This window comes from Eutrigla gurnardus (assembly GCF_963514095.1).
Source record: "Eutrigla gurnardus genome assembly, chromosome: 4".
Taxonomy (NCBI): Eukaryota; Metazoa; Chordata; class Actinopteri; order Perciformes; family Triglidae; genus Eutrigla; species Eutrigla gurnardus.
In genome coordinates this window covers 23,283,072-23,299,541 of record NC_139918.1, presented here as the reverse complement: position 1 = coordinate 23,299,541, position 16,470 = coordinate 23,283,072, and the positions used below count along the sequence as shown (strand labels likewise).

At 43.1% G+C, this 16,470-nt stretch overlaps 2 protein-coding genes across 2 annotated transcripts; both read left to right on the top strand.

The window, feature by feature from the left end:
- Nucleotides 1-18: 18 nt before the first annotated feature.
- stam (signal transducing adaptor molecule (SH3 domain and ITAM motif) 1) lies at nt 19-10,024 on the top strand. The gene is made up of 14 exons (XM_084008395.1): nt 19-219; nt 1,979-2,063; nt 2,375-2,450; nt 2,585-2,680; nt 2,808-2,954; nt 3,052-3,142; nt 3,468-3,660; nt 3,916-4,010; nt 5,264-5,352; nt 5,584-5,671; nt 5,820-5,874; nt 6,021-6,174; nt 6,495-6,616; nt 7,082-10,024. The coding sequence occupies exons 1-14, from the start codon at nt 180-182 to the stop codon at nt 7,290-7,292; spliced, it is 1,542 nt and encodes a 513-aa protein (XP_083864521.1). The 5' UTR covers nt 19-179; the 3' UTR covers nt 7,293-10,024.
- Nucleotides 10,025-10,535: 511 nt separating this feature from the next.
- On the top strand, nt 10,536-14,332 carry tmem236 (transmembrane protein 236). The gene is made up of 4 exons (XM_084008350.1): nt 10,536-11,007; nt 11,251-11,323; nt 12,809-12,944; nt 13,470-14,332. Exons 1-4 carry the CDS (start codon nt 10,754-10,756, stop codon nt 14,102-14,104), a joined length of 1,098 nt encoding a protein of 365 aa, XP_083864476.1. The 5' UTR covers nt 10,536-10,753; the 3' UTR covers nt 14,105-14,332.
- The last annotated feature ends 2,138 nt before the right edge of the window (nt 14,333-16,470 follow it).

Sequence of the window (16,470 nt, the reverse complement as noted above, 5' to 3'; positions counted from 1 at the left end):
ACAATGCCCCGCTTGTTGCCGTCTGGCGGAGGAGTGACTGTGTAGAATAGAGTCGGGCAGCTGCGTTTGACGTCCGTGGAGTTGTCGTTACTATGCATTTTTATCGTATGAAATAAAATTCGACAAAAGGGGGACGACGATACCAGGGGAAGGCGGAATCTGTTGTCAACACGCCAGCGATGCCTCTCTTCACGACCAACCCATTTGACCAAGATGTTGGTGAGTAATCGGGCTACTTCTAGCAGGCTAGCTTCACTAGCTTCGATACAGCTTTGTTTGTGTTCTGCTGCTGCCTGTACTTTAAAGGCTACCCCCGAAGAGCTGTTGGAATAACACCACACGTGTCTTGTGGTATATTTTTGCTATATAAACCGACCTCTCGTGCTCCGTGTTATTATTTTTTTTAAATGTCTGTTTTGTTTGTTGTGATTCGCTTCGTTAGCCAAGCAGCACAGTTGGCTAACTAGCTTGTGCCCTGATGCCATGTCGAGATTTAGCTGTTAGATGGCAGCAACTAATGTTTACGTTTATTAACGTTTATTAACGTTTATTTAAAAGAGTTAACGGTACTTGTATTATTTCAGTCATGCCAAGTAGGTGTGTGTGTGTGCGTGTGGTTAGGGTAGGTTAGGTTAGGTTAGGTTAACTGTTAATAGATGTGTTTTAATCCGATATTTGACGTAACGTCAGCCACCCGCCTCGTCATCACCTCACTGTGTCTGCTGGCTATAACCACCATGATGGGCCTGACAGCTCACTGCTCAAATCAGAGGACGCGCTGCTGACTGCCTGTTTCTTTGCTCTCTTTGTGCTGTGTGTCAAGTGATTAACCACTTCATTAGCATGTCGCGGTATGAAGTGTGCATGAGGTGGAAAAAAGTACACAAACGCTCAAACTAATTGGAAAGTACCACGTAAAACCATAAACAAGTCTACGTGCAAAACCACAACCCCCCAAAACCAGCAGTACATGCTAATTTGGTTAAGCTTATGATGGGTATGTTTGGACCATCAGGTGTTATTTCAGCTTGAATGGTTATTTTCAGGCTGTGTGTTCTGTTTGTGTTCAAACATGTGGTTAATATATCTTTCTATGTGTAATTAAGGGTTGAGGTTAAAGAAAAATCCTCCTGGTCATCTCATTCTGCAGCGTCTAATAATAATAAACGCCTAAACTTTGACTGGACATAAAGATGACAGTAGGTGTCATCTTTATATGAGGTCTTACTGAATGACTTTGAATGACTGAGTGAATTTCTATGAAGACCTCTAGCTAACTTGCACAACATGTCAAGAGGAGAAGGCTACTAAAACATTCTTCAAGGCAAGAGCTGGTAGCAAGTAAAAGTACAAAAGGTTCAAGGACCATTACTTGATCAGCCTTAATGCAGAACATTAGTGTCAGTCAGTTGAACCTGGCTTAACATCAAGGGAATTGTAGTCCTGAGTACGATCGATTAAAAGAGTGTTTATCATATAGAGACAGTTGAGAAGCACTAAGTAGCACAGTAAATTTACACAGTAAACAAGGCTTAACCGTCGTCAAACAGAGCATTTAGAGTCAATTGTAGTTTATTCATAGCAAAACACTTAATTGGAAATAATTGGAATGGTAATTAATTGATATATTTGATATTGCATTGATGTTCTCAATAGCACAATTCAGTCTCAAATAAATTAAAATACCACTCTCAACACAAACCAAACATCTTGAGCTTCAGTTTGGTATTTACTGCATTGTTCTGTTTGTATGAGGCTTATGATTATTAGTATGATTGACAAAAGGGAGAGGATCTCTCTACAACACACACACAAACACACAGCTTGCTACTGCATCTTTTGTTTCAAGAAGCTTTTATTATTTCTGATCATAGGAGGAACTTCACCTCTCCCCTGTCTCCAGAATAAGGAATGAAAACTGGTTTTGCTCTCCTTAACTTTTCTGCTTACGTTGGTTGTTGTGCTCCTTTTGCTGCAGAGAAAGCAACCAGTGAGATGAACACAGCTGAGGACTGGGGCCTCATTCTGGACATATGTGATAAGATAGGGCAGTCACGCACTGGGTAAGTTAACTGACTTCATAGGAAACCTGACACACACACACACACACACACACACACACACTCACACAGACACACACACACACACACACACACACACACTCACACTCACACACAATGGTTTTATCAGGCATTGCCTGACGTTTCCTTTAAAGTCTTGTAATCATAAAACACCCATATCCCAGGGTTGGAGATAGAACCAGATAGGACACTGATATGGTGAAGTATGTTACTAAACATAGTTGGATGGTATTTTTGTCCTTGGCAGGCAGTTCATTTCCACATTTTCATTGATTTCTACCGTTGTGTTTTAGGCCTAAAGAATGTCTCCGCTCTATAATGAGACGAGTGAACCATAAGGATCCTCATGTGGCCATGCAGGCACTGACTGTAAGCACACATTTCAACAACTTCTTTGTGTCATCTACCCTTAATCAACCTTTCATTGAGATGTGAGCTCTTTATTCTAGTCACATGTTGCCGTGGATTAAATAGTGAGTCTGTTTGTACCAATGTCCTCACAGCTCCTTGGTGCTTGTGTCTCAAACTGTGGGAAGATATTCCACTTGGAGGTGTGCTCCAGAGAGTTTGCCAGTGAAGTCAGTAACGTCTTAAACAAGGTGTGTGACGCCATTTTTAATTTCAGTGTATTGTCTGCTTTAATTGTGTGTGTGATAACTTGAAAGTAGGTCATGCTACATCCACTCCCTTTGTCCTCATGATGTAGCGTTGTATGATTGTCCCCAGGGCCACCCCAAAGTGTGTGAGAAGCTGAAGGCCCTGATGGTGGAGTGGGCAGAGGACTTTCGCAACGATCCCCAACTCAGTCTGATCTCGGCTATGATCAAGAATCTACGCGAGCAGGGTGTTACTTTCCCAGCTGTAGGGTCCCAGGTAGGACTGCTGTTTCCCAAAATGTATTGCCTAATACAGGCAAAATTGCCCAAAAGTTATTTACATGAGCGTGCGGTTATCCTTTTTTTTTTAACAGGCTGCAGAGCAAGCAAAAGCAAGCCCTGCTTTAGTGGCGAAGGATCCCTCCACCTCAACAAACAAAAAAGAAGAGGAAGACTTGGCCAAAGGTAGGGAGGCTTTTAGTGGATGATCAGACAATTAGTGTTTTTGCACACTGTGTTTCAGCATTGTTCTGCACATGGAAAATCTATAAATAAACATCTAAAAAGAAAAGGTATTTCAATACTCAGGCGTCAATGGAGAAATGTATTTAAAGAGGTGATATCCTTGAAAACAGACACACCAACACCTGTAATTGTTAATTTGCATTGCATAAATCACATTTGCATTAATCCATTTACACTGGATTATGGCATTACAGATGTTATGCAACATTTAAAGACTTTCAAGGGCAAACGGCTGATTTCACTTATCCGACTCTTTTGTGTGCAGCTATTGAGCTGTCATTGAAGGAGCAACGTCAGCAGCCACAGACCTCCCTGTCGGGCCTTTATCCGAACACCAGCCTGCTCTCCTCACACAAGTCCGACGGCAGGAAAGTCCGCGCCATCTATGACTTTGAGGCCGCCGAGGACAACGAGCTCACCTTCAAGTCAGGAGAAATCATCACTATCCTGGACGATAGGTGAATCTTTACACACACCAATCATAAGTGGGTGAAAACGACATCCTAGGATTTGTCACATTACTGAGAGGGCGTGGTCTTATCTGGAATTTGGTGAAAATGTCCTGATATTTAAAAGAAGCTTGAAAGTGTGCAAACCAAGCCGTGAAATAATCTCATCCAAACAGTTGAATCTTTAAAATGACATCCCAATGCAGAAGAACAACAATTAAAATCTGCATGATCATTTATGAGGGTTTTCATTTTTTATTTCAGTGACCCCAACTGGTGGAAAGGGGAAACATACCAAGGGGTCGGGTTGTTCCCCTCTAACTTTGTCACAGCTGACCTCACTGCAGAGCCTGAGATGAGTGAGTACACACACACACACACACACACACACACACACACACAAACAAAACACACCCATCATCCAATCATGTTATTTGATGGGCCATTTCATCCATTAGCAATATTACTGTATTGATCGCAAAGTGGGAAATCACTTGCACACAAAGAACACCGTTCACTTCATGGACAGAAAGTCATCAGTGGGCGATCACATGCAGTAAACGGCAACACCGCCTGTACTTCTGGGAAGACGTATGAGAAGTTCTCTGATGGCATTTTGGACACATTTCCTTGTCTAAGAGGGAGCTTTATACACTGATCCAACAACTTTCAGTGTTTCCTTTCTTTTTTTCATTCAAAATGGTCATAGCGGAAACCCTGCCTATTGATACTGAATCTATTTTTTTTTCTGTAAGTGCAGAGTTGTTAATAAGCCATTCATAATGCTGCTTTTCATGCTCATTTCATTTCGCCGTACATTTAGCGTCTCCTTCACTGCCACCTAAATGGATTCTACTGTCTGTGGCAACAGAACTCTTCATCCTCTGGTGTCCTTCTGCTTCTATTGTCTGTGTAGTCTTCCTTCAGATCTAGTTGTACCACATTTGGGCTCCATATTTTAGTGGTGAAACTCATCACTGTTTATACGTTTTTTGAAAGGAATTCACATGCTTGCTGCTTCCCACAAGGGTCAACAGTTTAAATGTAGGTTTGGCGATGTGTTATTTTTATATATTTTGGTTAAATTGTATATGTATTAACATATAAATTGTTGGTCATCGAGCGCAATGTTTTTCACCGTTTGAGGAGATTCTCACGCTTCCTAATTACATCCAAATGTTTGTTGCTTTGCCATGTGTTTCTTATCTCTTGTTGCTTGTTTATCTATATACATGATCCTTCTGTCTGTGCGTCACCCCTCAAAAACACTCAAACCCCACATGTGCGTTCTTTTATTTTTGCTTTTTCCCCCTCTGTTCGTGTAAACACTTTGATTCATCAAACACGAACATGACATCTAAAGACCATTATCCTGTTGTGTGTTACTGCTGGTTGCACAAAAAGTAACTTTACAAATATGAACATGACATTTTAATATGCTTTGTCATCCGTTTTTAACATTTACTTTCATCTGATGTCCAGACCGATGTTCTGAGTTGGTACCGGGACATAACTCCGGGTACCAGTCGGCTCATTGTGACCTCTTATGTGTGTGTAACTGATTCCAACTGTTATTGTTTTACTGCTGCTACTGTTACTTGGAAAAATACAGTGAAGACGGAGAAGAAGACAGTACAGTTCAGCGAGGACATCCAGGTGGAGACCATAGAGCCCGAACAAGAGCCTGTTTATATAGACGAAGTAAGTTCCCTTGTGTGAACACTTGCTTACTAAGCTTTTTCTGCCTCATTGAGAGCTCGATGTTACATCAATTAATCAAGAGTTTTGTTCCGAAATTAGGATCTGACAAAAATCACAAGCCAAGTTCCACTTTTAGAAGAATTTAACTTTTTTCTTTCCTAACTGTATTGAAAGATTCTCGTCACTTGTATCTGGAAAGTGTCTCACAGGAACTTTATTGAAATGTTTCAGGACAAAATGGATCAGCTACTACAGATGATCCAGAGTGCAGATCCCACAGACAACCAGTCAGACAGCGTCGAGTTGCTACAGTTGGAAGGTAAGCTGAATTTTGGGCTGGCACTGTGTAAAGTGACTGAGTGAGACATGAGCAAAAAGCTGAAGCTAATCTGGTATTTTATTTTGAAAAGGTGTGTAAAAGGTGACTGCAGATGAAATCGATAACTATTTGGTGTAATTTTCATCAGGTGCCTGCAATCAAATGGGACCCCTCATTGACCTGAAGCTGGAAGATATAGACAGGTAAATTGTGCTGACGTGACACGTTCTGCCCGCAGAATGTTTTTAGTGAAGAATTTAACGACGCAAACAGCAGACGGATCATGTAACGCCAAGCCACAAAATCCCAGTGATCTGTTAAGAAAATCCAAATGTGTTTGTGTCATCAGGAAGCACTCGGAGCTGTCGGACCTGAATGTGAAGGTGATGGAAGCTCTGTCTTTGTATGCCAAGCTAATGAACGAAGATCCGGTCTACGCCATGTACGCCAAGCTACAGAGCCAACAGTATTACATGCAGCAACCTGCCAACGCAGCACAACAGGTACTTACACTCTAAATGCTACCTAAAGACTGAAGCTTAGGTAGCAACATTCCAGCAGTGTAGATGCACAGTTTGACGTAGGGCTGCTCCTTTTTATCAAATTTTAATCTCAATTATGATTTTTGGCCCCTAGTTTGACATCATGATGTTTTTGCAAAATGCAACTGTCAGGAAAACACGGCGGTATCGATGAAAATAATTTGTAACCTCATAAGCAGTTTTGAAGGATTGGGACAATTTGGAACCAGTACTTGATTTCCTGTTTGCTGATGATGTTCGACTTCCTCCGTCACAGTCACCGTGCATCTTTTTGACCACAGGTCTACCCTGGTCAGCCTGCATCAGGTTCGTACGCCATGAGCGGTCCCGCGGTGCAGGGCTACACCGTTCCCATGGAGCAGCATCCAGCTGGAGCCCCCATACCTGGTCAGCCAGCTCCCAGGTCAGTTTGCAACATTCTCAGACGCTGCATGTCGTCGCCTCGTCACTCTTTTTCTTTATTGTTACGGGAATTGGTGTTTTATCAACAATAACTTGACAGCTCTCAAAACAACAACAAAAGAAATGTGACGCCTTGTAAACAGTATTGTGTTGAAGAGAAATTCAGAGCAGCAGATTAGTGAGTGAATAGATGGCTCTAATGCAGAAATGTAAATCAGGCCGAAATGACCATTGAATTTAAATTAATTCCATGCTCCCTGGTGTCACTCGTACTTAATTAGCGACTAGCGTGTAATTATTAATTTGTGCTGGTCACAGCTGTTATTCACCACTTAGACTGTATTTGAATATTTGTTTTTTAGATTTTTTTTGTTCACGCTTTTATGAATTCTACATTCCTCTGACTATTTATTGATCCCGCCTTGCTGAAGTGTTGTTATTAATGTTGCTCCGTTCTTTCCCCTAGTGACGTTCATATGTACATGGGCCAGCCGCCGGTCTACGCTGCAGCTCCAGGCAGCATGGCCCCAGCAGACTTACAGTCCTACCAGAACCCAGCCAGCAGCCACTGCCCCGGCCCAGGCATGACCACAAACTACAGCACCCCTCCTGGCCCGAGCATAGCACCTTCCTCAGACACCTCACAGGCCCCCTACTCGGAGAAAGCCTTGCTATAGGCCCCCCCCCCCCGAGCTCACCCTTATCCTCATGCATACACATGCACCAGACCGGATCAAATAGTGGTCGTTATTATGCTTTATGATTTGCTTTATCACGGAACACCGGACGGATGAAACGGATCAAATAGAGTAGACTAAAACTTGACATATAGCATGCTTTGTGTTGTTTTGATTAAACAGTTACACTTCTCACTCACTCACCCAGCTTTAGAAGTGACCACAAGGCTTTGATTTGAATCGCTCACACAAAGACGCGCATGGTCTGAAAACGGAGACACTGCGTTATTTTAAATTATGTTTCTGCATTTTCGCTCTCCTCGTCAGATCAGACACGAAAGAGCTTTCAGTTGCACTTATTTAAATCTCAGATATTATTTCAGCCCGATCGCGTCCAAATCTAGATCTGACGGCCAAATGTGCATCGATCATTCTTACATATGGAACCTGACATTTATTGCTTCCTTTTTATTGACCGTTTTATTTTATGGATCCTAACTATTCGGTACCAATTATAGGGAAAATGAGACCAAGTTAATTTAGTCAGAATTTATAAGCAGCTGATGAGGAATTTTCCATAAAAGAATGTTTTTCGATGTTCAGCTAATTCATCAAAAATCAATTAATTTGAATGAAGTAATTGGAAGTAAATTTATTTGTTCGATGGTATGTTATTTATAATTCAAATTCCCCAGTTCTTTACTGGAAACGTCCCAGTAAACGACTTAAACAAGTACAGACCTGTAAAATAACGCCTTAAATTGCGCTGAGAAAACAAGTGTAACTGGAGCCACTTCAACCTAACCACGACATACTTATATGCAATTACTATTTGATCAAGTGTGAAATGCACACAGGCATTCCTTCTCACCACCCGGCGGCGCCACAAACGCACTACAGTCCACACACAGACACACACACACACACACACACACACACACACACACCGCTGCACTCGTCGCTTCACACAAGCTCAGCTGTGGACGCGTCGCTCACATGCGAGTACGCCACAGCCTTCTCACCCTCTTAAAGCGACGGCAGCGCTCATCGCGTCACAGAAAAGGGGCGTCGACTGACATTCATTTTCAGAAAAAGGACTTTTAGCGACGCTGGAAACTTTATGTATATGTTGTCAACTTTTAGAAGTACTGAAAACTGAAGCCACTTTGTTTTGTTGTTTGGTTTTTTTTTGGGAGGTAAAAAAAAAAAAAGAAACCAGAGGAATTTAAGCATGCACATGACTCTTGTATATACTGTACTGAACAAGTAGTGAAGCCACATGATGACCTCATGGATTTGCTGGATGTTAGCACAGCTCCGGGTGTTTCCCCCAGTCGAAGGTGAACTCTGCAGTCATGACGTCCCCGCTGAGCTAAAGGTGTGAACCCCAAAGAGAAGGAAGTGGGGAGATTGACTCTTAACTTCATACTGCAGAGTTTTCCTCGTGTAAAGGATCCTCTAGATCCTGATGGTGGATGTAGTTCGGGGGCCGTGCTAACAGACCACAGACTTTGCTACCGAGGGGCGAACTCTCTGAACAGCCCCATTCTCATTCAAGCATCTCTTTAGTCAGTGTTGGAAAATGAATGCTATGTTTTTTTTTGTAGTGCATTTTAATTTATGTTTTGATTATTGTTATGATATTTTAAAAAGAGAAGCAGGATGTATGTATTCGGAGAAAAAGCAGGAATATGTGATATTCTGCCTGACTTAGTTGTATATTTAAATTGCTCACACGAGAACATGGACATTACTCTCAGTGTTTGATACATGCTTATTGTACTGTAAGGTCAAACGCTAATGTGAAAACTGATCCAACCTCCCCCGTTGCATTTCAGTCCTGTCCATTCTCGGAGCTGTCCGACACTAAAACAGATTCTACCTGAAGCAAAAGTGAGACGAGGTTTTTCGGATTCTGAAAAAGCACAGTCGTGGATTTGTAAAAACCTCTTTCTCAAGGTCTCCCTAAGCTATCGGTTACAGCGACACTTAAGATCAAATATCGTCTAGCGCTCATACCATACTTCCCATGCTCCTTTGCGGCTCCTAAGGTTTTAACCTCTTTGATGTTTGTAAGTACTGACTGGATTGCGAGAAGCTGATGAAACAGGAAAAGGATTTGTTGTTTTGAGCTACATGAAGGAATTATGAAGCCGTTTTAAATGCGATGAACTTTGTTTTCTGGTTGCAGGACAAATTGTTGTATTGATCTGATATTTTGTGTAATTTCAATTTCTCTTGCTACTATGTTTCAGTTGTGCTCCTCGCCATCCCTGTGCCACCGTAAGAATATACATCAGCCCGCAGCTTAAAGCTTTGGTACCTGGTACTTTATACTCTCCAGAACTTGATTTTCCCACATTGCTAGTTGATTTGAGCAACAAGAAATATTGTTTTTGCTGCCTTCAAATATAAATAGTGTTAACCTGTTGGATCAAAGCGGGCCGACACAATCAAATGTATAAAAAGTAGCAGCTATTCTGGGACCAGGAGCCAGTTAGTCGTCACACATCAGCGGATGTAACCTCTCGTTGCACCACAGTGTTGGACTGCAGCCCCGATGTAACGTTATTGCACAGGATTGAGATGCTGCCTGTTTTTAAGTTTTAAACATCCTTATTGTAAAGGTTCTGTCTAAACTTGTATCCTGCTGTTTGTATGTATTCTTTTAACCATACTTAATTAATTGGTATTCACAATAAAACCAGGCCAAATGTACAGAATAATATGAACGGCCTTGTCTTCCTGTTTTTGAGCATTTTATAGATGCGTAAAGTTGTGTGCTTGTGTTGCCAGCCTGATGAAACGGATCACTCTTTATGAGCATTTTAATATACACACGTGGTTTTATGTATCTCACATTAATATAGATTGGCATGCATTCAATTATACCTTAGTTAGGTTATAATGTTTAATATTTTTGTTGAAACTGATTTAGAGAGATGTTAAGAAATTGTTAGGATTTTGGGGGAAGGACGTTTTTTTCCTCTGCCCTGCCACTAGATGGAGACGTGTGTAAATATGAGACCTAGCAAGACTTGATATAACAATCAATTTGTTCAGAAACAGAATAGGGCTTTTTTTTTTGCTGAACAACCAAAGATCAGGTCACTGTGACTTTTAAAGTGGAATTATTTAGAATTGCTTAATTACTTTTTCATTATTTTGCAGTTCCACAAAAAAGTTTCTATTGTCGATTCTGTCTACAGCTCGGCGCACAGCTCGGGGGAGTGTGATTTTTCTCCTTGTAATTATGGGATGAGAGTGCTCTTCTTTGTGAGCCCATAAAAAAAAAAAGAGCATGACCACCTCATTACCTCAGCAATAAAAGAATACAGCCTCCTGTGCAGTGTAAGCAAGTCAGCGTGCAGAGTCCAACGGCTCCACTGGCTCATTTTGTGGGAGATGATTGTCAAAGTCTCTCGCCCCGCGTTCAGACCAGCAACCGGTGTCCAGGGAGCATGCCGTCTGGGAAGACCGTCAAGTTCATCCTGTATGAGCTGCTGCAGTTTGCAGCCCTCGTCGTGCCCGTCTTCGTGATCATGGAGCGGTTCGCCGGCCTCATCCGTGATGTGAGGGGACGGGATCTGACGGCCTATTGGCTGGTGGTGGCGGCCTCCGTCGCCTATGTGACCTCTGTGACCCTGCTGGTGTGGGTTCCTCTGAAATATCTGATCATGAAACGGCGGCGGACCGTCTCGGAGATCACACAGTGGTGAGTACGGCTCAACGTAAAACAGATGACACAAACGCGGCAACGTCAAAATGCTTAGTAAGGTGGTTAGAAAAAGTAACACTAATGAAAAAATATGTTGTCTTTATAATCTTTAACATTGTATTTCATATGTTTTGTATGCATACTCCTCTGGATTCATAAACCAAAAATACTGCAATATTTGTTGCTGAAATGTAGTAGGAAGTATTAAATTGCTTAAAATGTCTAACTTGTTTTTTTCAGGAGACCGACTGCGTTGGCGTATCTCATCCTCTGCACGTTACCCTGCTTTGCTATTTTAATTGCCAGCTCCAAGGTAATGTTTTATTTTTAAATTCACATTTTAGAGTTATAATACAACAAAAGCCACACAAAGAAACATGGACACCTCCAAGAATCTCCAAAAACTCTATATGAACACAGATCTGTTATTATATACACCCTAATAAACCCATATAATTGACACTCCATGAGTCAACGTAGCCCCGAACCAGATCTTGAAGAACCACGGCTGCTTTGCTCCATAGATACCTCGTCCAAAACCAGTTTAAACCAGCTGTTCATATTGAGAATATGGAAGCCCATTTCTGCCACTGTGATGAAAAATATCCTGTAAATCATTTTAATGAGAAACTATCTCAAAGTAATCACCTAGAGTGACTGCCTATCTCAAAATAATGACTTAGTATCTGAACATAATTACATAATTAAATCGTATCTCAAAACAATGAGAAAAGCTCTTAATATTTGTGACTTGGCATCTCGAAATAATGAAATATTCTCAATATTTTGACGAAGTATAGCAAAGCAAAGATTTAGCATCTCATTGTTTTGAAATACTTAGTTGAAATATTGAGTTTCTCAGTATTTTGAGATATTATGTTATTATTTTGAGATCGTTTCTCAGAATCTTTTTTTCCCCTCCTAGTGGCACAAATGGGCTTCCATATAAACAATTTAGTTCCAGTGAGAGAATGCTTTGGCTGTTTCTCTTAATTTATATCCAATATTTTGTACCGAATATCACATTCACTAAACTCTTGGTACCACTGGGCAGTAGTCCATGCAACTGCTTCAGTGCGACCAATCGCTCTTCTCCCAGAAAGCACTTGTTGACATTTAGTTCTGTCATGCTTCGTCAGGGTCCTTGAACAGGCATATTTGTTGTAAACAGCCCATTTGTGGCACCAGCTCATTTTATGACCCCCGTGTGTGTATGAGAGAGAGAGACTGTGTTCAGAGCGCTGTTATTATTCACAGAATGACGGTTGACGCGGCGCATTGCACCACAGAGAAAGAAGACAACTCTGCAGTCTCTTGAGATCTTGCTTCCCGGAGTCGTATCTGAATATGTTGTCACCGTACACTGAGAGGGACTTAGGGATCGCATTTATAGGAAAGGAGAGTAGAAACATGTCCACCGTCACATGCCTGGCGTATTCAGTAACCCGGGGGCAACATAACAGGTTGGCCATTAACCCAGCTTGAATCACATCCACCACCTTTAAAAAAAAAAATACATTCATACATTACAATTCTTGGACAAGCGAGGACATCAATAAGAGCATCTGGACACACAACGACTCAACATTCATGCATTTTAAGAACATTATCCACAATAATAGGGTGATAAAATGTGATGGCTTCATAAAAGGTGGCTCCTTGATTTCAGCAGCCAAAAGCCTTAATAATGAGGAGTTTCGATTCCGTTTCTCGCTGCTTCGTCCCTCGTGATTTCTAAGTGGCAGCTCGGCCCTTCTCTGCTATAAAAGTCACACTTGTGTTATCTGTGGTGCTGTAGGTGCAGGTGGACGGAGGACACCGCTTCGACCATTTCACCGAGTTGCCCGTTTCCCTGGTGCTCGTGTCCCTCGTCTGTGTGGATGTCATAGAGAGGATCCGCCCCTGCAAGCTCATTGGACAATGCAAGTCTAGAAGTTGTTGGTATTATTAAAAAAAAATGATTGTTCACTTGTTTGTCCTGCATTTAATGTGTTTATGTCTCATATCGTTTGTCCTGTAAGAGAAAGTATTTTCTCCCGTAGATATTTTGTTGCAGAAGAAACGTAACAAAATGAATAATAGAATGAATCATGGCTGAGTTCCATTTAGGGCGAATCTCACCGTTTCCTCGGGGTGGCTCTGATAGTCAGGTTATACATCTACGTGCTTCTCATGCAGCCCCTAAAACACTTTAACTATTGAATGTGTTTTTGTAGTCGGGTGGTAAAAAAGAAATGACCAAGACATAATCAAAGGCGTAATGAAGTTGATCATTTGCATGTTCTTTGGTTCTATATGACCGGTGTTTCCATTATTTTGTCCACCTCATTGATATCAAGGAGTGTCCACGTAATGACAGAAACACATGATGTCATTGGCTGGTCATCGCCTCCATAAACAGTGTTTAGTATAATATAAAGTATAATGTCTGATGTTGTTTGTGCTCTTGGTCGTTGCAGCGGACAGCCTGGACTCTGACTTCGACATGTCCGGCCCCGTCCTCACCCACCTGGACCAGGTGACCACCGTAACAGGCCAGCTGCCCACTGACGAAGGCCACGACGGTTCGACCCCAGGCCACCCGGAGGCCAGGAATGGCGGCGCCTCCGTCAGATGGCAGGACCGCTCTGGCTCACCGCCGAGCTCGCAAGCACCCAAAACGTCCTACCTGTACTCCTCATCCCCACGGCGGCGGCGGCGGTCCTACCACGGCCCTCTGGGCTTCCTGTGGAGGAGGGACGGAAGGTCAGAGGTGTTTGTGGATAGCTTCCTGTTCTGGCTGGACACTGTGGAGATGGTGAGGGTGGCAGGAGAGCCGTCGGTCTTCTACTCGGCCTGGGTGTTCCCGGTCTACATCCTCGCCTTCGTGTCGACTCTTCGCCTCGCCATCACGCCTGACAACCCTTTATTGTCGTCTGCCGGCGTTGCTCTGCAGGACCTTCCTTTCTTTGTCCTTCGGGTGGCTCTGATTGTGGTGTTTGGCTTTGTGACGCCCGTGTTGTACCCGCTGAAGAATGTGCTGGTGAGCCTGACTTTCATCTACTTTGCATTCCTAACTAAGCTGAGGATTTTCCGAAGGCAGAGCATGTTCTGAGGAGGAGCGGCACATTCTGCTGTTCATGAAAGGTCCGCTTTGATTGGGGATGGTTGAACAGCTGGTATATTTATGCGTTGCGAGCAGAGAGCTGCTACTGACGATCAAGAGCAACATGCTTTGAATTGTAATGGCCGTGAATGTGTTATCAGGCTATTCATCCAAAGAGAAGTTTCAAAATGATTGTGGATTTAAACAAAGTGTACAATATGATGGCTGCTCTCATTATTCTGTGACGTGTTTTAATCTGAATGTATTTATTACCTAATTTCATGTTTACCTGCAATTTTTTTTTTAAAATCCATAATTACAAAAAGTTCCAAAAAATGGTCTAAAGTGTTAGAATACGTAAAGTTAGCAACTGACAACATTTATGCAAACGTAACAAAATGGCCTGTCAAGTTTTTTAAAATAAATGTTCTGTTTTAGAATAAGAACTAATAAATTCAACTTTTTTTTTCAGCAGCCACTGAATTTACGAATATTTTTGTTTGGATTTGCAGTGATCCTGAAGCCATGCCACGAAAACGCCACTTAGCATCTGCATTCGTTATGGTTCTCCACTCATTTCTGGAGGTTTTCCCTTTAATTTCTCTGTCCATTGTCCGTCTTTCTTTTATGAGTGCAGTTGCAGGCTGCACAGATATATTCTCTTTATCTCTTGTCACTTCTGACTCGCTAGTTTCGTCCTTGGCTGCTGCAAATTAGCATCTCACCCTCGTCTGTTGCCTGAGTTGCAGTGGTGCCGTGGCGGTTTATGTGTTGTTCATGGCAATATAACTGAGTTGTAGCCTTGGGCTCTGTGTGCGGCCCTATCAACACAGTGACACCACAGGGAAGACGCTGGTGTCTTTGTCTGTCTGGTGGATGAGCCGCGGCTGTGGGACGAACTGTTTAAGGGGAATCAAACTGTTTAAGGAGAAAAACACGAAGACCCGCTGCATAAATCTGGCGAATCGACCGTTGCCACACTAAGTGGGGAGATTTGTTAAACGTGTTATTAACGATGTACACGGCCACTGAAGGGACACAAGACGAGCAGCTGTAATTCACAGGCAGGCCTGCTTTCATTGACTGGTGATAAACTTCCTCTAGGTTCCTCCACAGCCAAAATCATCCCCCTCCCTTAACGATTCGTACTATAATCTGCAAGACAGTGCATCAGATCCCATTTGTAATCGTCCAATACTTGTGTATGACGTTAATGACATTCCCATCGGCCTCTGCTGTAGTTTAACATTCCACCGTGATCCACGCTGGTCATTGTGAGCATGTTGGTTAGCTGCTGTTAGCGTTGTGGTAAATGTATGTCTGTGCAGCCTCAAAGTGAGCAGTGAGCCAGTCGACCGGCTGCTGATTCTTCTTTGCCTAAAAAGATTACGTTTAGCCTTCAAAAGAAGATGAGAGACACTCATCTGTACTTCCAAAAAACTCACTTTTCTCACATTTGCTTGTTATTTAGGACACAACTATGGCTTGAAAAGCAGGAAGTGGTTTGCAGAAGCAGAATGAGTGTGCTCTCGAGGTAACGGGAGGAACGAGACGGAGCGGCGGCAGAGGGGAGGAATGAGACGAAACGAAGCAACAGTGGAGGAAGCGGATAGTGGAGATGAGAGGAGGATGAGATGGGGGGGAGGGGGGTGAAGGGGTGGGGGGGGGCTGTTAAGGAGGGGCGGAGGCTTTGTAAATCTGAGAGGCTGGAGGCGCATTTGAATTCAGGCTGTGTGTCTCCTGCGCTAGCCGAATGTTACCTGCTCTAGCATGGCAACAGAGAGAGAGGGAGAGTGGTGAGCTTCAGCTGCAGCCTCCACACACACACACACACACACACACACACACACACACACACACACACACACACACACACACACACACACACACAGTCACAACAGGAGTGAAAAGAGTGAGCAGGTAAGCTGGAACACTCCTGTTGAGAGAGGACCCCTGAGAGGGAAGCAGCGTGGTGGAGGGAGAGATACTGGAGGAGGAGCTATACAGCTGCTATTGCTTTTCTCTTTTTTGAGGAGGAGGAGGAGGAGGAGGAGGAGGAAGAAAAGAATCGCACAGAAACTGAAAATCTGGACTCCCGGGGTGGGCTCAGTGTACAAGGAGAGGATAGACGGGCGAGACGGACGTGGAGTGATGCTCTGATTGGATGAATTTGACCGAGCAGGAGCACTGAGAGACAACCACAGAGAAGAAGAATGACATTTAGTTTTCGGAGCGAGACTCTTCGGGGGGCTTGAGCTGGCGGAGGCTGGAAGGGAGGTGTTGTCGACGGGTCGCGTCAGGACAGAGGGAGGGGAGAGGTGTGGTAGTGGGAGGTAAATAACCACCTGTCCTTCTGACATGAGGTGAGCGCACAC